Source organism: Talpa europaea (genome assembly GCF_964194135.1).
Source record: "Talpa europaea genome assembly, chromosome: 10".
Taxonomy (NCBI): Eukaryota; Metazoa; Chordata; class Mammalia; order Eulipotyphla; family Talpidae; genus Talpa; species Talpa europaea.
This window is the reverse complement of record NC_140077.1, coordinates 17,117,152-17,137,923: the sequence shown is the minus strand read 5'-3', so window position 1 is coordinate 17,137,923 and position 20,772 is coordinate 17,117,152. Positions and strand designations below refer to the sequence as shown.

General features: G+C 40.2%; 1 protein-coding gene across 1 annotated transcript in view; it reads left to right on the top strand.

Annotated features, from left to right (window-relative positions):
- SORCS3 (sortilin related VPS10 domain containing receptor 3) overlaps positions 1-20,772 on the top strand; it is a gene marked incomplete at both ends in the record, with an annotated part of 526,499 nt that overhangs the window by 380,913 nt on the left and 124,814 nt on the right. The window contains one exon of the mRNA XM_084245318.1: positions 11,382-11,500. Within this exon, the coding sequence (XP_084101444.1) occupies positions 11,382-11,500 (119 nt within the window). The remainder of the gene's footprint in view (positions 1-11,381; positions 11,501-20,772) is intronic.

Here is a 20,772-nt window from a genome sequence, read left to right as displayed (position 1 = left end):
TTTTTAGCTCTTCTGCCCATTTTTTGACTGGATTATTTTCTTTGTTGTTATTGAGTCTCATCAGCTCTTTGCAGATTTTTGTGATCAGTCCTTTATCATTAGTGTTGGGTGCAAAAATATTCTCCCAGTTGGTGGGGTTTCTCTTTGTTTTTGTTATTGTCTCTTTTGCTGTGCAAAAGCTCTTTAATTTGATGTAGTCCCAGCTGTTTATCTTTGCCTTCACTGTCACAGCTTTGGGTGATGTGTCTGTAAAGAAGTCTTTGATGTGCAAATCACGTAGTGTTTCGCCTATATTTCCTTCTATATATTTTATGGTTTCAGGTCTTATGTCTAGTTCTTTAATCCATTTTGAGTTGATTTTTGTGTGTGGTGTGAGGTAGTGGTCAAGCTTCATTCTTTTGCATGTAGCGACCCAGTTTTCCCAGCACCATTTATTGAACAAACTTTCTTTGCTCCAATGCATATTCTTTGCTCCTTTGTCAAAGATTAGTTGACCATAAATCTGTGGGTTTATTTCTGGATTTTCTATTCGATTCCATTGGTCTGTATGTCTGTTCTTGTTCCAATACCATGCAGTTTTGATGATTATGGCTTTGTAGTATAGTTTGAAGTCTGGGAATGTGATGCCTCCATTCCCTTCTTTTTTTTTCAGGAGAGCTTTGGATATTCGGGGTTTTTTGTGATTCCATATGAATTTCATCAATAATTGTTCTATTTCTTTGAATAATGACATTGAAATTTTGATTGGAATAGCGTTGAATCTTTATATTGCTTTTGGAAGGATGGCCATTTTAATAATGTTTATTCTTCCAATCCATGAGCAGGGGATGTCTCTCCATTTCTTTGTGTCTTCTTCTATTTCTTTTAACAGTGTTTTATAGTTTTCTTTGTATAGGTCCTTTACCTCTTTTGTTAGATTTATTCCCAAATATTTGATTTTTTTTGTTTCAATAACAAAAGGGATGGTTTTTTTGATTTCTTCTTCTTCAGATTTATTGTTTGTGTATAGGAAGGCTACTGACTTTTGCATGTTGATTTTGTATCCTGCCACTTTACTGAACTGATTGATGAGTTGAATTAGTTTTTCTGTGGAGTTTTTGGGGTTCTCTATGTATAATATCATATCGTCTGCAAATAGTGATAGTTTGACTTCTTCTTTTCCTATTTGGATTCCTTGGATGTCTTTCTCTTGTCTTATTGCCCTGGCTAGGACTTCCAGTATTATATTGAAAAGCAGTGGTGAGAGTGGACATCCTTGTCTTGTTCCAGATCTTAATGGAATTGCTTTCAGCTTTTCACCATGGAGAATGATACTGGCTGTTGGCTTGTCATAGATGGCCTTTATGATGTTGAGGTATGTTCCTTGTATCCCAAGAATTTCAAGGGCTTTTATCATGAATGGGTGTTGCACTTTGTCGAAAGCTTTCTCAGCATCTATTGATATTATCATATGGTTTTTATATGATTGATTTTCGGATGTTAAACCATCCTTGTGTCCCTGGAATGAATCCTACTTGGTCGTGGTGAATTATCTTATGGATACATTGTTGGATTCTGATAGCTAAAATTTTATTGAGGATTTTTGCATCAGTGTTCATTAGTGAGATTGGCCTGTAGTTTTCCTTTTTTGTGTTGTCCTTGTTCAGTTTTGGTATTAGTGTAATGTTGGCTTCATAAAACGTGTTTGGTATTGTCCCTTCCTTCTCAATTTTTTGGAAGAGTTTGTGAAGGATAGGCACTAATTCGTCTCTGAATGTTTGGTAGAATTCATTTGTAAATCCATCAGGTCCTGGGCTTTTGTTTTTGGGGAGGTTTTTGATTACCATTTCAATTTCGCTAATTGTAATTGGTCTGTTTAGGTGTTCTATTTCTTCTTTATCTAGCTTTGGGTGATTGTAGAGTTGTAGGAATTTGTCCATCTCCTCTAGATTGTTAAACTTGTTTCCATATAACTGTTCATAGTAGTTACTGATTATTCTTTTGATTTCTGCTGTGTCCGTTGTGATTTCTCCTCTTTCATTGATGATCCTGTTTATTTGTGCTTTCTCCCTTTTTTCCTTTGTGAGCCTGGCTAAGGGTTTGTCTATTTTATTGATTTTTTTCAAAGAACCAGCTCTTGGTTTCATTGATCTTTTGGATTGTTTTTTTAGTTTCAATTTCATTTATTTCTGCTTTGGTTTTTATTATTTCTTTTCTTCTACTGGTTTTGGGGTTTTTTTGTTGTTCTTTTTCTAGATCTTTGAGCTTCAAGATTAGGTTGTTTCTTTGCGTTCTTTCTTGTTTCTTGATGTGAGCTTCTATTGCTATATATTTTCCTCTTATTACTGCTTTTGCTGCATCCCATACATTTAGGATATTGGTGTCCTCCTTGTCGTTCAATTCAAAAAAATTTTTAATTTCTTCTTTGATCTCCTCATTAGTCCAATGGTCTTCCAGTAGTGTGGTTTTTAATCTCCATGAGGTAGGAAAGTTCCTTGCCTTCTTTTTATGGTTTATTTCTAGTTTGATGCCTTCATGGTCAGAAAAGATGGTTGATATGATTTCAATCTTGGTGTATCTGTTGATGTTTCTCTTGTGCCCCAGTATGTGATCGATCCTGGAGAATGATCCGTGTGCGCTTGAGAAAAATGTGTACTCCGTTTTTTTGGGGTTTAGTGTTCTATAGATGTCTGTTAAGCCCAATTGCTCTAGGTCCTTATTTAGAGCTTTGGTTTCTTTACTTATTTTTTGTCTTGTTGATCTATCCATTGTTGATAGTGGTGTGTTGAAGTCTCCCACTACGTATGTGTTTTCTCCAATGTCTGTTTTCAGAGAGGACAACAGTTGTCTGATATATTTTGGTGCTCCTTCGTTTGGTGAGTATATGTTAATGAGTGTTATTTCTTCTTGAAGTATTTTCCCTTGATCATAATGTAGTGACCATTGGGGTCTCTTTTTATCTTTTTGAGTTTGAAATCTGTTTTATCTGATATAAGTATAGCTGTTCCTGCTTTCTTTTTTGGTCCATTTGCTTGTAGGATTGTTTTCCATCCTTTAACTTTGAGCCTATTTTTATCTTTTGTAGCTAAATGTGTTTCCTGGAGACAGCAAAAGGTTGGGTTTTGTTTCTTAATCCAGGCTGCAACTCTGTGTCTTTTTATTGAAGAGTTTAGTCCATTTACATTTAGAGTTAATATTGATATGTTAACATCTGTATTTGCCATTGTGTTTGTCTTTCCTTTGATTTTATTTATTTATTCTTTTAATAACTTTTTTTTTTTTGGCCTTCTTTCATTGTTATTGGTCCCTCTGAGGTTCTGGCTTTAGGACTCCTTGTAGTATTTTTTGGAGTGGGGGTTTAGTTGCAATGAAATTCCGGAGTTTCTGTTTGTCTGGGAAGGTCCTTATTCTTTCTTCAAAGAGGAAGGAGAGCTTTGCGGGATAGAGTATTCTTGGTTGGCATCTGTTTTCTTGGAGTCTGTTGACTATGTCCCTCCACTCTCTCCTTGCCCGTAGTGTTTCTTCGGAGAAGTCTGATGTCAGCCTGATTGGTTTTCCTTTGAATGTTATCTGTTTCTTCCCTCTTGCCAGCTTCATTATTTTTTCCTTGTCCTGGATTTTTGGGAGCTTTACTATTATGTGTCTTGCTGTATTTTTCCTTTCGTCGTGGAAGTTTGGTGTTCTTCTTGCTTCTTGTATATCAATTTTCAGCTCCTTCTTCACATTTGGGAAGTTCTCTTCAATTATCTCTTTGAATATTTTCTCTGTTCCTACATCTCTCTCCTCTCCTTCTGGTATTCCTATAACTCTTATATTTCCTTTCCTCATGGAGTCAGATAGTTCCCGAAGTCTTTCTTCGTTCTTTTTCCTTCGTACTTCTCTTTCCTTTTCTGTTTTGGTTCTTTTTATTTCTGTGTCTTCAAGAGCACTTATTCGTTCTTCCATTTCATCTATTCTGCTTTCATTGCTTTTCCCAGAATTCTTTAGTTCTTCCATTAATTCTTTGATCTCCTGCATTTCTTTTACTTCCCTCTTTAGGGACTCAATTTCTTTCTTCTGACCATTGTTTTCCCTCTCTAGGGACTCAATTGCATTCTTCTGATCGTTGATTATTTTTCCCTTATCATTGTTTTCCTTTATGACTTCTGTCAGTTTTTTAATCACGGCAATTTTAAATTCTCTTTCTGGAAGGCTCAGAAATTCTTCCAAGTTATTGTCGTTGCAATCTGGGGGCTGGTTTTCTTTTTGTGGTGTGCTTTTTCTCTGGAGAGTTGCTAGGTTGCGTGTGGTTCTTCTCCTCCCTACTGTCTGTTTTCTAATTTGCCGTATGCGTTGGGACACTGTGTTGTTGGGACTGGCCGGCATCTTGGGTGGGCTTCTCTGCTCCCCTCTGGTTCCTCCAGGAGTCATCTGTCAGTTTCAAGCAGTCTTTACTGGAGAAAGGTCCCTGTTCTAAAATGCCGATGTGGGGACACACTCCCCTGTGCGCCTGGTCTGCCCCGGCGGTGGGTTCCTGCTCCCCCTCTGGGCTTGGACTGCAGGCCAGAGGGGGTCTGGCGTGGGCGAACTTCTCCCACTAACCTCTGGCTCCTGAGGAAGCCTTCTGCAGGTAGTCTTTATTGAAGAAATGTCCCTGTTCTAAAATGGTGATGTGGGACACACTCCCTGCGCGTCTGGTCTCAGGCACACTCTTCTGCGCGCCTGGTCTGCCCCGGCTGTGGGTGCTCGCTCTCCCTGTGGGCTCAGACTACTTGTTCGGAAGGGGCCCGGTGTGGTCTAACTCCCCAGCTGGCCACTAGCTCCTTCAGGAGCCTCTGCTGGCTTCAAGTCGCTAGGTGGCGCCAGAGATCTCTCCTAGAGCCCTTGGGGAGCTGATTTTCCACCCCGTGGGACAGGGAGCAGCGTGGGGATGGTAGGGTACACCTCAACGGCTTTGGGGTGCTGTGTCTGCCTTGTGCCCCACCATCGTGGGGAACCCACGCCCCTAATTTCGTGCCCCAGGTCTCAGTTCCAAAGCCCTCAGTTCCAGGACGCGGGCTGTAGCCCAGATCAGTGGCGCGGGAATGGCGCCTTTTGAATCCCGCTTCCCTGCCTGGGCGCCTGGTTCCTGCTCACTCAGGGAGGGCCTCCGCGTGTCTCCCCGCAAGCCTAGGTCGCAGGCGCAGAGACCTGGGCAGCTGCGATCCGATCCGGATCCGCGTCTGCTTTTTCAGCGCGCCGCTTTCCGCGCAAGCTTACCGGGCGGCTGGGGCTGTGTGCTGGTGCTGGCCTCCTCCTGGGGGGCGGGGCTCTCTTTAATGGCGCCTGGAGCTCACCTCCGCGGCGGATCCTGCAGGGTTCTCCACAGCTCCCGTTCACGGGGTGTGGTGGCTGAAATAGTTCCTTTCCACTCACATTCCCACTTGCTGCGTCCGTTGTTCTTGTTGGACATTTTGGTTTGTTGTTTCCCTCCTCTCTGCCAGTCGGAGAGTGCCGCCTCTGTGGGCGGGGGAGGGGAGCAGGTTTCTGCGCTTCCCTCCCTTCTGGTCCTCTTTTATGGCAACTTTCTTCTTTGGGCAGTTTGCTGGAGTCGTCCGTTTATCTTCCGTGTCCCAGTTCTCACTGGGACCTGCCGCTTTTCCTCCCTATTAACTTTTTTTAATGGGAGATCTTACTCGCAGCATCTCCTCGCTGCCATGTTGCTCCGCCCCCCTATTTTATTTGCTTTTTAAAAAACTTTTAAAGAGTCAGATGACAATCAGCATTTGTTACCATGTCTGGTATTTTGCTGGGTGCCTTATTATCTTCCTTCTCCCTCCCTCCCTCCTTCCTTCCCTCCCTCTCCAGTGCTGAATTAATTATGTATAAATATGTCAATATCCCTTTTTTTTTGCTACAACTCCAACCAGGTTAACCCCACTATCCAGTCAAGGAAAAGGAAGCTTATGGAAGTTAAATCACTTTTCAGAATTTCCTGGAAACTTGTAATTACTTGCTTGCATCTGAGAGTTGATGATGTGATTTAAAATAAATAGCTCCTGGGTATTTCTCTAAGAGATGACCCAAAGAGCTGAATTTGCTTTTTGTTCACAATTTTAATTCATTTTTTCAATTTTTGACAATATGTATGTTACCCAAAGGAATGGAAATTGAATGAACATGGAAAGTTTTTTCTCTGAAGTGGCAGAGGAATGACATCTGGGATGATTTGAATATTTAGTAATCACAAAGGCAAATCATAATCCCAAATCACGATACAGTTCAAGATAACAAACATGAGTAGGCTTTTCAAGTAATTCAATTAATTTTAAGTAGCATTGACCGAGTCTTCATAAAGTCAGCCCTAGGAGAGAAACACGACCGACTAAGACTTTATTCCCACTTATAAGGAGGTGACCCTTTTAGAAAGGTTCATCAGACTGACAAATGCTGGCCTTATGGTGCACTTGACAGAGAGAGATGAGGAACTTGCCTTGCTCAGTGGAGAAAGATAGTAGCTGCCTCCAAAGGCCTACACCACTCCTGGCTGAAATGCAGCCCCTATGAAAGAAAAGACTGAGGATGGCAGGTTGTCTCCTAACTTCTTTCTTTGCCTGCTCCCAGTTCTGGGAGCATTCTCCACTGGCACAGACCCCAGGGCACTCCCACCAGGGAATGCCTCCTCTCTGTTCCTTGGCTCTGGGATTCTTCTGGAATATATCTGCTTCCTAGAGCCACAGAAAGTGCCTGGCCCTTGGTGCTTCTCTGCACACCTTGCTCCAACACAAAAGGAGTGAAGCATTTGGCCTGAGCACACCCTTCTTTCCATATGAGACCCTTGCTCCAACCTATGAACTTTGCTCCCTTTGAAAAGGGGGTTTGGGTTACATGAGAGGTCATGTTACCTTCCCTGAAGGTCTAGCTGTCAGTAGAGCCAGTTGGAATAGGGCCAGATACTTCCACACTGACTGAGCTGACTCTTCACAACAGGGAGCAGAGCCTTTGACTTTTAGTCCTTGTCATGGAGAAAGACTGCCCAGTTCCTGGAAATACATTAGAAACACAGGTGACATTTATCAATAGGATGAGGTGACTCAACCATTTGGGAAATCATTCTGATTCCCGTCCCCTCCTACCCCCACCACCCAGGTATCCAAATGAGGTTGTTGTTCAGTCCTTCACTCTAGTTTTTCACCTGAGGGTGTTTCAAAGGAGAGGATAAAAAAAACAAAGTGGAAGATTAAGAATAAATATTAATCAAAGTCAATTCTTTAACATGTACTTGTATAAATAATGCCTTCCAAGAGCTTTAGCTACCTAAAAGTCCATGGTACTTTTCACTTTCTTTGTCAGGAATTTCCTTCTCACACAGCACAATTCTCCATCCAGACTGAGCAAGCACTGCCTCCTCCTTCAAGTCCTCCGTGATTATTCCAGCCCAGACACATTTGTTATTCCTTGTCTCAGTGCTCATTTCTTATTTTTAGACAAAGAAAGTAAACGGTGACATATATTTAGAATGTGGCTTTATTAGGAGGACCTGTGATATCATGATCTTTTCATTCTCCACAAAAGAGTATTGCCTATTATTGATTGAATACATGAGGGATGCTGGGTGTTAGATTCTCTTCTCTCTTCATAATAAAAATGCTACCATTTATCAACCTTTTAAAATGTGTCTAACAATATTCCAATGTATCTAAGTATTTTTCATACATAATCTTTTTAATCCTGGCAAGGCACACACTAACTTTTCTGCACTCCGCAGTTGAGAAGCTGTGCTGCCATCATGCTCAGGACGGTCAGCTGGTCACAAGTCCAGACCCTGCTCCATGCTCTCCTCCTTCGGAGACCTTGTCCTCAAATACCTCGAGGAGCTCGAGAGATCTGGATCTCATCCATTTGATCAGATATCTGGTGTCATGAACAGAACCAAAAGATCACAGTTGTTATCAGCCTATTTTGGGATCTCAAGTTAAATGATGAATATCTTCTTCCAGTTTTGTTATCGAATTTCTTTGACTATATCCAGTCTCATCTAGAGATAATGACCAAAGTCCAAATTTGAGAATTTTTGCAAATGTGAGATTTGAGTTGAATGGTGTTCCCTGCTCACCTTTGACCCTTGCAGCCCCCTCTCTGTCACTTCCACCTGGTGGCCATCTCTACCCGATGCCCCCCATTTGGGTCCTCATCAGGTCGTGGGGGGGATCATAGCACTTATTAGCTTGCCTCTGTGTTTTGAAAAAGTAAAAGTGTTGAAACACCTAATATATGGGCCCAATTAAAAACTCCAAGTCTCCTAAATTTTAGTGCTGAATCTCCTGTTAAATTAGACCTTTATTTTCCCATGCTGGGCAGGTCAAGCAGGGCAAGAGCCAAAAAAGAGGATGAGTTTGGCACAGTACCTCACCTGCCCCAGGCCAAGCTGGTTTTGATTTTGTTTGTGGTGACCTTGGATGCACTCGATTCTTTTTCCAAGGTCTCCAAATAAGAGAATGAAACAGTAAATAGCGGAAATCGAACTTGTGTGTGGGGAAAAAGATTTACACTGTGCGCACCTTTGATTACCAGTGTAAGGGGTTTTGTAACACACTTGCTGCCAAAAAGGAAGCCAGTTGTCATGTCAACACTTGTGACTCCTTTACATGAGAGCAAATTACAAAGACTGGGTCCAAGAATATTCCCAGCGGGCAGGCAGTGTGCTCCAAGGCACAGCATGGGCCCCCTGGCTTTCCTGTAAACAGAGACAAAGAGGAAAGGCCAGGCAGGCTGTCCTTAAAGAATGGGAACCAGCTGTTCTTGCTCATGGGTCAGAGATGGAGGTAAGAGGGTCTGGAGAGAAGGGGCCGGGAGAATGATACAAAAGATGGAATGGGCGTGATTCTGAGCTCATTGTCACTATAGACTTGTTTTGTTTCACCTGCACCATATTTTATATTTAAATTAGCTGTCATATTTTTAATAGGGACAATTTTGCTTCATTTAGAAGCTCAGAACATCTTATTCCTGCATGTCAGGAATGGACTGTCTCCAAGAAAAAGCTGCCCCTCGCAGAGGCAAGTGTGGGCCACTTTTCTGTGGTCCCTACTGCACCAGGTCCCTGACACAAGGAATGGATCTGGTCAGGTTTGGATTTTAGAAACAATTCTGTCTCCTTAAGTTTACTCAGTTTTCAATACATCATGCACCTAAATGCTAATTTGTGAAATGGATGCAACAGACAGCCCAGATGAGAAAGACCTGTCCCAGCGAGTGGCTGAGGAGACAGATGACACACTCTGGAGGCACTTGAGATGCAGAAACATCAAGCTTGGGGACCAGCCGGGGTGTGTGGTGTGCAGAAGAAAGGAAAGTTAAGAGGCTTGATCTACAGGGCAGATAATAAGACTCCTGATGACCAGAATGAAATTGATGTTTGGCATGTTTGGATTGCAGATACCAAAGTAAATTGACTTTGCTTAGATATCGACATTTGAGAATTAGGGATATGGCTCATAATGAATATGTTTCCTATCAAAAATATGCCTCTTTATTAAATTAGCATCATGTTTAGATGTAATTACAGGTGATCGCTGATTACAAGTCATATGGGAAAGCCCGTTCCAGGTCCTTTTAGAATAAAAAATCTATCTCATTACCTGCTAGGCATGGTTAGTACCTCAACAATACCTGAGGTAGTGTATATGCACAAGAGATGCTTATTGAATCAATTAGTAAATCAGTTCATTAAGATAGACAGTTAGGGATAATTTAAAGTACCCTTAAAAAATAAAAATAAAGTACCCTTGCCTTAAACTCAATAGTTAGACATTTTTGCTTATTTAAACCTTTTGACTTTGCTGCTGTCCATTCCGTTCATTGTCACCTCTGACACCTGTGCCCACATCCTGGGGACAGTGTTAAATACAGAGAGTAATGCATGTAGCTTTAGATAGTGACCAAGACTTCTCTGCTTTTAATCCTAACATGATTCCTACCCACTTTTCATTTTGACCATACATTATTTATATTATTCTTAAACACCATTAAATGAATAATAGTCATTTTTTTAAATATTTATTTTTTCATGCATATAAGAACCGGGGTACAGGCCAGATGTGGGGGAGGGTGAGAGGATTCACCAGAGACAGAGCAGGGAACAGAACAGGCAGACTGACTGAAATACACTGCTGAGGGGAGCAGCGGGTGAGACAGGAGAGGTCTGCTGCGCCATGTGTGACTCTCGCCGGCAGGCCAGGATTGAACCCGTGCTGCAGAGGCTGTGGACAGCTTCACAGCACTGCACTTAACCACTTGCACCACCAGGGGATGCCCAATAATAGTCATTTTTAAAGCAAATTTGCACAATGGTTTCTTTACACATTCTTACTTTAGTTTTCCCTTAAAAAACTGTAACTGAATGGATGACCTTCCTTAGATGATCTGTGATCTTGATCAGAATGACTTGTACAGTTAAGGATTTCCTATTCAGCTCAGAAGCTACCATATTTTTGAGGGTTTCAAGGGGGGTGTTAAATTGTTGCAATGTTTAGATTTATAAGTAATTGTGTGAGTTTGTAAAGTTTAAGTACTAAGTAAATGCATTCTTAGTATAAAAATAATAAAGATATAAAATATTAAAAACACCCTATTTCAACTCTATCTCTTTAAATTAATTCTTCCCCAAAAGTAATCATAGCTAAATTTTTTATGTATTCATTGATTTTTTTTTCTGTCTAGTATGGCACAAACTTCCCTCTCATGCTCTCTCTTTCTTTATATATACATGTATATATAGATGTTTGTGTGTATCCTTTTTAAACATATATATTAAATAAACATACTTGTTCAAAAGGATTTGTCTGACATAAATTGTATCGCATTATATATATTCTAAATATTTTTAAAAGATCACCGAGCCGTGTGTCTTAGAGAAATCAGTGTGTTAATACATATGCATCTACCTAATTTGTTTTAATTGCAGTCCAGTTCTCTCTAATATATATGTACCTTAGTGTTTTTAAATGTTCCTTAATTTGGGAATATTCAGCCTGCTTCCAGTTCTTCACTGTTACAAATAATGCCACAATGAAAAATTTTGTCCCTCTCTCTTCTGAAAATGTATGAGCATTTCTCTAGAAAAAAAATGGCTTGAATTAAAGTCACTTGGTGTAAGATATGCACATTTAGAATTCTGATAGATATTTAAAATGTGCTCTTCCAAAAAGTTATACCTATTTACTCTTTTGCCAGTTGGATGTAAGTGTAACTCTTTTCCCGCTCCCTTGCATGAACTAGGTGTCACCACTTTTTAAAAATTATTACAAATTATTTACAAGAAAAGGAAATATCATTATTGTTTTAAATTGCATCAATTCCCCATAAGGTAGAGCTTTGGGTGTTGAGAATGTTGCTTGTATTTCCTCCTTTGGTCTCAGCGTCACTCTGCCCTCTCATTTCAGATGCCCACTACCTCACCTGCAGGATCCAGGAATGCGCCGAGACAACTCGGAGTGGGCCTTTTGCCCGCTCCATTGACATCAGTTCCCTGGTGGTCCAGGATGAATATATCTTCATTCAGGTGAGTGAAGAAAATGGGGTTGGTGGTCAAGGGGAAGTCAGCTGCTCACTGGGAATCTGAGGATGGTTCCCCCATAGTTGTGAAGATGTGGATCTGGGTGCCCTCCCCCCTTTGCTTTGGGGAGCTGATCCCAGATAAGATCCCAGACTTGTGATGAAAGGGGAAGATGTTAAGGGTCAGTATCATTCCCAGATGACTTCATGGACCTACTGAGTCCTTCAGTTGGATTGTTTTCTTATACTAAAGTCTTGGCCTGGAGATGACTAAGACTTGGGCTGAAGATTGAGGTCACTTAGAATCAAAAGCTCTAATGGAATTTGACTTTCAAGTCTTTTATCAAAGCTGCACTCCACTTCTGTTCAAAGTGACCTGTCTAACTTGTGAGTGAGAATTCCATAATTAAGCATCTCTGGGATCTTTTCTGGGAAAGTTTACAGTGTTGATTACCTCCTCATGTATCTAAGTCCAGAGTCCTTCATTTCAAGAATCCTCACTTTTGGGGAAAACTACGTGGAGCTGACACTTTCAGGGAAACAAAATAAGCCTTGTTTTAGGTGTCAGTGTCACTGGAAGGAGGTGAAAAAAATAGAAGTTGGGAAAATCTGAAGAGGGTGCTCCACTGAGTAACTCTGTGTGTGTGTGTGTGTGTAATCAACTTGCCATTGTTAACAGCCTTGACCTCCCTCCTCAGCTTCTCTGCTCTTCAACTATCAGTTGTTTTGCATACTTTTTTCCTAAAGAAACCGTAAAATTTGGAATCTCCTGTGTTCGTGCAGATCTAAGACCTGAATGACTTTCTCTGCTTCCCTCTTAATCTTTTAGTCCAGATCAAACCTATCTCCTCTATGACACCTTCTATGAACTTCTAAGATGAGTATGTTAAATAAATGTTGATGTCTTTCTGAACGCTGGTAGCTCCTACTGTCCACCATTCCTCCAGCATGTGAGGGATTATCCCTTAAATCTTTGTGGACGTGTCTCCTTTCCACATTGCACTCCACATTCTCTCAGGTTAGCAATAATATCAGCCTTGCTCTGAGGAAGATGCCTTTGCAGATCAGAGGTTCTCAGTGACTACTTCATGTATGGATAAACTTATGCATGTAGGATTTACTCCTTTTTGCAAATGGGTTGTGTGGATTTTTGAGGTCTAATCATTTATAGGAAAAATAGCCAGCCACTCAGAAACCAGTTTGTCAAGAGAGGTCTTTCTGGCTTAAAAAAATCCTTAAAAAAATGCTTCTCAGCTTGATTCTAAGTCAGAACCATGGGAATGTCCCCTAAATCTTGATCAGTCATGGCCACTCTCATTCCTTTTTTCACAGCATTATTTGAACATAGACAAGATAGAATAGACTGTGTCAGGCATTATTCTTAGAGTCCTCACCTTCTGCCCTCTTTGCACTTGTAAGTTCCCATGGTTTGAATCACATTGCCATGTCCTGCTCACTCTTGTCAGTGGATTGTGACCTCCACTGCATTCTGATGGCCCAAGTAGCTAGCAGCCATCTCAACATCCCAATTTGGATGTTCCATAGCTGAAGTAACATCTGTAAGTCTCCTGGAACTTGACACCTGTTGGCACTACTCTTTACCAGGTCACTCAAGGTAGATGCCTTGAAGTCAATCTGTGTTACACAGACTAAATAAACAGCCCCTTCTAACAGCATGCTTAATGTTTTCTCAACAATTCATCTCCATTGTTATGGTCCCAGATTTAAGACTTTATCATTGCTTTCTTCTGTTTAATTTTTTTTTAATGTAGAGCATGGAATGATTTATGAATTTACTATTCTGATCGCCCTTTCCATAATGCCGATGCTGCATGTGATGATGAATGTGGCAGATTTGTTTCCAGGAAGCATAACTTAGAACTTAAAATATTCAGATTTTTTGGTTTCATTTTTCCTTTGTATCACCCAAAGTTTTCTGTAATGCTTCAGGCAAATAACCAGATTTTTTTTCTGTGACTATTCTGAAATGTTTGTTTTTAACATACTGGAAGTCATCATAGGTTTTTTCTTCAGCTGGCTTCATTTTTTTTTTTTTTGTTTGAAAGAGATATAAGTTCCCATTGTTCAATAAAGTTTTATTGATGGGTGACTCCTTTCTAGACCCCCTACTTGTAGACTCCTAGTTTTAAGTGCTGTGGTTAGGATGACAAACACAAGAAAATTCCTGCTTTTGTTTTTTTTCATCCTAGTGGGAGACAGAAAAAATGTCTCTGTGATATTTATGTCCATATGTAAGTAGATAGGAAAGATTGTGAAGGATGATGGTCAAGAACCTGTAGTTTAGAACTCAAGGGAGATCAGCATTTTTGCCATCCTTGGCTTGCCACATTTAACTGTGACCTTGAGTTCAACCTCATTGGACTCACCTACAAAATAAGGCTGTTTACACCTACTTTATAAAGTGCTGGGAGAATTACATGTGTTAATTGTATCTGTAGAACACCAAAGCGATGTTATATAAATGTTGATGTCTTTCCTATTTATAGATCTACATAATAAATCAGATAATGACAATACTATGCCAAAAAATAAGCAAGGCCTGTGAGTGTTAGACATCTGTAGGTATTGTTATTTAGGAAGACCTTGTTGAGTCTTGAACTATGGCAAGGGTGGCAGAAGTTAGAGGGGAACATAGAGCCTGGTGTGTTGGGCCCCCCACTGAGAGGTGCGATGGGCAGGTAGAGATTCGAGTTTGGGTGTAGTTTGGGCTACTGGGGAGTTCAGGACTGAGGATATAAGTAGGAACATATCAGTATATCGCGGGTATTTTTGAGTCACAGTATTGAAGTCACCAAGGGAGGAAGTACATATAGAGAAGAGAAGCAATCCAAAGGCTGGGACATAGGACATTCTAGTATTTAGAGTTCAGGGAGATGAGAAGGATGCAGCAGAGGTGATCTAGAAGGTGAGTTTAGAGAACATCAGGAAGGTATAGAGTATACTTGGTCCCACAGGGTCTTGAAGGCAGTTTTAAGGAATTAATCTTTTTACTATGAAAGAGGCCAGAAGCAATAAAATAACACTGCCCCTAAATAATGCCGAAGGCCAGTCCTCTTGAGCAAAACAGTGAATTTCATTAATCACTAAATAAAAACAAATATTTGCTATTATTTGCAACTACCAGTTGGCTTATATTATAATGCAATAAAAGAATTTAGTGGGTTGCAAGTAAACAACTACACTTACACTGGTTTTGAACAGCAGTCCTTGGCCATCAGTACTGACTCAGAGTCCTCATAGCTGGGTTTGCCCATTTGTATGGATTAAGGTAACAGATTTGTCTTAGTTCTGACAGTGTATTTTAAGTTGTTAGCTAACATTTTTTAAAATTCTCATTATATTGTCTGTTTTCCCTCCTTTGCTGCCTGTGTGTTTCTTTGATAATTTTGAATATTTGTTCCAACTACTTAGCTTTATGACTACAATTTTGCATAACACAACATATCTTCTATTTTTGGATAATATCTATTGATTTTCTCTTGTGAGCAATTATAAAATTAGTATATTTCCATGTATTTCTATTTTCTCCCCCTCTTGCTTTAATCCCTCACCAACCAATTTTGGTAGATTACATTATCTTCTAGTGTTTGCTTTTCTATCTTGAAATAAAATACCGTTTAGACTTAAATATTTTATGAAGCACTGCCGAGGAAAGGTGGAAAAAAATAGCTTATGTTTATGACCTCTTACTCTCTGCTCTGTCTAACCTGTTTCTAATTAAATCATTTTGAACATCTATATTTTGCTTTGAACTGTCATTCCTGCATTAACTGTGATCTTAGTTTACAGGTAAAGTTATTCAGTGGTCCTCACCAATCCTCTTACTCTGGCGTTTCCATTTATATTTTGCTCTCTGAAGTTTGTTCTTTAGTATTATATTCAAAAAAGGTGAATTCTTGAATGTTGAAAATATGTTCATCTGCCCCTTTTATGCTTTAATATAATTTTTAGGGTATAAAATGCATGCATTCTTTGCTTTCCATAAGAAATTTGCTCCATTAACTTCTTTTTTTAAGGATTTATTTATTTATGCTTACAAGAGCTGGGGTACATGCCAGAGGTGTGAATGGGGTGAGAGGATTCACCAGAGACAGAGCAGGGAACAGAACAGGCAGATCAATGGAAGTACAATGCTGAAGGGAGCAGAGGGCGAGTCAGGAGAGGTCTGCTGCCCCATGTGTGTTGCTCCCCAGCCGGCCGGGAATAGAACTTGTGCTGCAGAGACTGCAGACAGCTTCACAGGCTACATCCATCCTAACCCCTTGCACCACCAGGGAGGCCCTCCATTAACTTCTTGAGTGGTACTGTGTTAAGCTAGTCTGATATTTTTCCATGTTGCGTGTCTTCTCTCTCTCTCTCTCTCTCTCTCTCTCTCTCTTTTTTTTTGCCTTGATACCTAAAGTCCTTTTAATATGTATATATTTGAATACCAGTTACTTTATTAGTATATGTTTTGTGGTTGGTCATACTGTATCAGTTTTTTCCTCTGGAATAATAAGGCTCTTTGATCCAATTGATTCAGTTTTTAATTTCTCAAAAGTTTTCATGATTTTTATTTTAATGTATTTCATTTCAGTTTTATTGATTTATCTCTCTTCCTCCAGAAGAATTAGGATGTGGACAATAGAAAAGACAAAGGAGGGTCATCATCTTTCCCTTCTACTCTACTCTAACTTCCTGAGCAAAATAAAAATAAAAAAAAGTGTTGCCCTATGCTTGATTATTTAGCATGCTCAGGGTTCTCTTTCCTTTTTGGTGGCTATTGTTTGATTTCTTTCTTAAGATCTGCCAGCTTATATTTTATCTCCTTTTGTTGCCTCAGCATAACTTCCGTAACTTCTTGTATTTCTGTTTTCAATTCTTTTCTTATAGATGTGATCACATCACATAGGTTATTTATAATCACAGTAGCTTGGTCATACTTTTCATTTGCTCCATGGAAAAACGTTTTTCTTCTATATCTGCTGTTGCTTGCCCTGACCCTTTCTCTCTTGTATTTCGCTCTGTTGTTTTATAGTTTTTGATCTATTTTTTTAATCTTACCATTAAAAATTACTTATTTTTTTTAAAGACATGAGATCTTCTTAGATGAAGTATTTGAGGAGGTTCATCTTGGTAATAGATCAGAGTTCGTTTTCACTCGAACAGTTTGGTTGTCAGTGAGTTTTCATATAACTCAAGATGGTCTGTCTGGCAGTGGGCTCTTCTCATAAGGTAGAACCACCTGCCTGGATTGTTATCCAGCCATGCTTTCTAACTCCTCATCTCCGGTGACTTCAAGGAACATTCTTGTTGCTGATTCCTAGGCCAAATCCCCTTGGTTGCAAATAGCAGGTTGTAGGTTTGCTTCTTGGGAAATGCCATCCTTGCAGAAGTATATTTTTCTAGCTTGATGTAAGGTTTATAGCTGTAAACATTCTTTCCCTGGTGCCTGTCTGTGCCGTGTTTGTCTTCCACTGCATTTGGCTTCCTTTCTACATATATTGGGCTTCAGGGTTATATTTTCATTAAGTATAGAATTTGCATTTTTCTTTCTTAATTTCCTTGTTGCTCTGGAGTGATTTAAAAGAGAAGAAAAGGGGTAAGCACTGTTATTACCTGGTATTTAAGACCATTTATATCTCTTTATCATGTGTTTTCTGAAATGTTGCAATGGCTTGTTAACTGATTTTCTTGCTCTCCGATCAGCAGTCCTCCAATTCATTTACAACACTGTTCCCAAAGTAATTTATTTAAAATAAAAATCAATGTTCCTGCCATCAGTGGCTACTCATCACCTATAGGATACAATCCAATTTCCTTGCTATTGCCTACAAGCTCCTCTACCTACTCCATCAGTCTTTTGTGAATTTCTTACCCATCACACCACCTCTATACCTTCCTTGCTATATTTTTCCCTGTAGTAAAAATAAACCCTTTTAGTCTCCATGTATACAACATGTCATTTCTTGCTGAATGTGCCATTCTTTTATTTATTTTTGCCCTTGGAATGTCCCTTTACCAGATGAACCACATCCTTTAAGAACCACTTCCTATAGGCCTAGTCTTGCCTTCTAGACTCAGTCTGCATTGGACAAAGCTGCTTTGCCGAGTACCTATCCATGTGTGTTAGGACTCCCCAGCCAGGTCTGCATACTTAAAGAAGAACAGGGCTATGCCTTATTCATCATTGTTTCCTATGCACTTAGCATAATGACTGCTACTCAATAAATGTTTGTTGAACTGAAATGAACTGAGAAGATAAGACACCATCCTTATTCTCAGGGAGTGTAGTTATCTTTTTCATGCCAAGGAATCTTGTTTCTCCAGCTAACAATATAAAACAACTTGGGGTAATTGGCAATTGCTCACTGCATAAGAAATGACCATATGTAGAATGTCTACGTTTTTATAAAACTGCTATCGAGGAATTATCCATTATGTTATTCAGTGCCCTTTTTATATTCATTCATTTAAATATATTAAAATACATGCAGCCCAGTGGGGAACACAGACGACTAAGCAATTTTAATGTAGTGTGATGAGAGCTAAATTAGTGGGAAGAACTTGTTGCTCTTGGGGTGAGGAGGAGGAGTCACAACCCTACCCTGGCAGGAGGGACAGAACAAGTGCCTGGTGTGGATACAGTCAGGAAGGTGAAGCAGCAGAGAGGAAGACACAGGGGACAGCAAGGAAGTGAGAGAACAGGATGCCCCAGGTCCTCCCTGTCTTGGGGCAGCTGTAGTTGTGGGAGGGGGTGAAGTAGCAAAACAATTGCCCCAGAGAGGTGAAATTTTTCTACTTTAAACCTAGGTAATTGTGTGTGCCCTTCTATATAGTGACTGGAAAGCTCAGAACTAACTTTTGTGTCAATTTGAGCAACTCCCCGTGGTTGGCTTCACAGTATTATTTTTACTTGACCATTGATCCTTTTGATTATTGGGTGCTTTCTTTGTTGTTGTTGTTTATTTTTTTTTTTAATTTTTGAAAAATTATTGGAAGCCATAAGGGTTATAGCTCAAATAAATATATGAAATCAGTGTGGGTTTTTAATTTTTGTTGGAGGATAGAAGTTCTGGAAATTGAATCAGGATCAGGAAAGGCTTTATGCAAAAGGAACAGTTTGTATTGTAGTGATTAATACCTACTTCTGAAGCTCAGAAATTGCAAAAATTCCTCATTCCTTTCATTGAAATAAACCTGCCTTATAAGACTTGTCCCAGCAGAAAGTCCTCAGGTCAACTACAAGTAGCTTCTCTTTCAGGGTTTAAACCCACAGATTTGTATCCACCTGGGGTATCCAGGTTAAGCACTGTGGCACTGTTCTTCATACTGAGTCTGACTGTGCCACAGAATGGTCTTGGGAGGAGAAGCTGCAGTTGCTAGTTGGGGGTGCAACCTGCTTCGGGGGGCCACATATCCAGGGAGTGTCCCTCGTAGAGGCAGATTATTACCTTCTGTGCCTACTACTTGAGCAGCTCAACAACAGTGGCATATTGATTTGTCATCGGGGTTTTGGTGGATTTGGTTCTTCATAACTTTCAGGACATAATCCACATAAATTTTCTAACTTATTTTTAAAGATTTATTTATTTATACAAGCACTGGGTACAGTCAGAAGCATGGGAGGGTGAGAGAATTCACCAGAGTGGGGAACAGAAACAGGCAGACTGATGTAATACACTGCTGAGGGGGGCCGTGGGCGTGGCAGGAGAGGTCTGTCGCACCATGTGGGACTCTTCTTGGTGGCCGCGGATCAAAACGGTGCTGCAGAGACTGCGGGCAGCTTTGCAGCCCAGTGTTCAAGCGCTGCACCACCAGGGGAGGCCCAAATTTTCTAACTTTTGACCATACTGATAAACTTAGTCCTACCAGATATACAACTCTGAGGAGAAAACTCACAGAAAAAAGTGACCAACCTATCCCCTCTCCTCCTGCTTCCCCAGCCTTACGTGCAAGATGTGTTTCTTAAGTTTTTACATCAGTCCTTGGCTCCTAGGAGACTTGTGTCAGCTGCACCACCAAGTGCATGTTGGGAAGGTGGGCTCTGGAACAGCTTTGCTCTTGTTTCCTCTGTGTATTGGGATTCTTAATGCTTTTACACTTGACATAAGATATTTGCTGCTGAGAAATGCTTGAAAACCACTGACATTTTGGTACCACTGATGGCTCCATGGGACACAGGTCAAACTATTTCATGTGTGGACAATTGAAGCACCAGGAATTCAGATGCCATTCAGACCCGTATGCTTTTACTGCCTATTAATAAAAGTGATATATTTATTTCAGACATAATTGACCATTACTTACCCTTGAATAAGTAATTATATACAAATGTGTATGTATTTGAGAGTGCAATTTAAATAACAAACAAACCTAAGTAACCTCTTCATAATGAGCTCCCCATAATACTAATTTTGAATAAAAAATTCACCCTCTCCCATTTGGTTTTTTAAAGAAAAGTGCTCCATACCTCCTAACTGCCCTTTTCTAGATGGTCACTCTTTTTGATCCTGCATCTTATGTGCAGTAGAAAGGACTTTATATTCCCCACACAGCTCCTGTCATTTAGAGAGACCCCAAAGGTTCAGCCTCACCTTTTGTATTTCTACTGACAAAGAGGAGAAGGTAGCCCTCTAGCTGGTTTTGCTTGAGGAGACCTGGTGTTTGATCTCACGCTGTTGGGGAAACTGAGCTGGAGAGGTACAGAAAGCAGTTAAATTTGTTAATCTGTCAATGCCTTTTCTGTGCAGGGGACCCTAGTCCTGGGGTTTTGTAGTGAAATCAGAAGGAGCTAATCCTCCCCAGAAGAGCTCTTGTTTTAATGGGAAAGTGTCTGCCTGAAATGCCTTCGTTCCAGATGGATAAAAGAGAAATTGGCTTTTCTGTGTAGAGGCAGAGGACTGAGATAAGTTGGTTTCTCTGTTCTGAGCCAAGATGGTTGGAAATCTTGTCTTTTCTCCTTATGGAGTAGCTTTTCTGGTAATTTTCCTGGAGAATACATAGTTTTCAAGCGGTCACATCCCTTCGGTGATGTGATGGATACCTTGACTATTAGGGAGTGTGAGGAAGAAACAAGAACAGAGTCTAGTAAGCCATCCCAAGAGATCTGTGGGTCCTATTACATGAAGCTCTGCCCCATCCTCTTTTGATGGCCCCAGCGTGGGAGCAGCTTCAATATGATATGAATTCATTCATCTATTGAATAAAACTATTGACTAAAATATGCATGCAGTTATATTTTTCAAAATATACTGATATATCTTGAAATATCAAAAA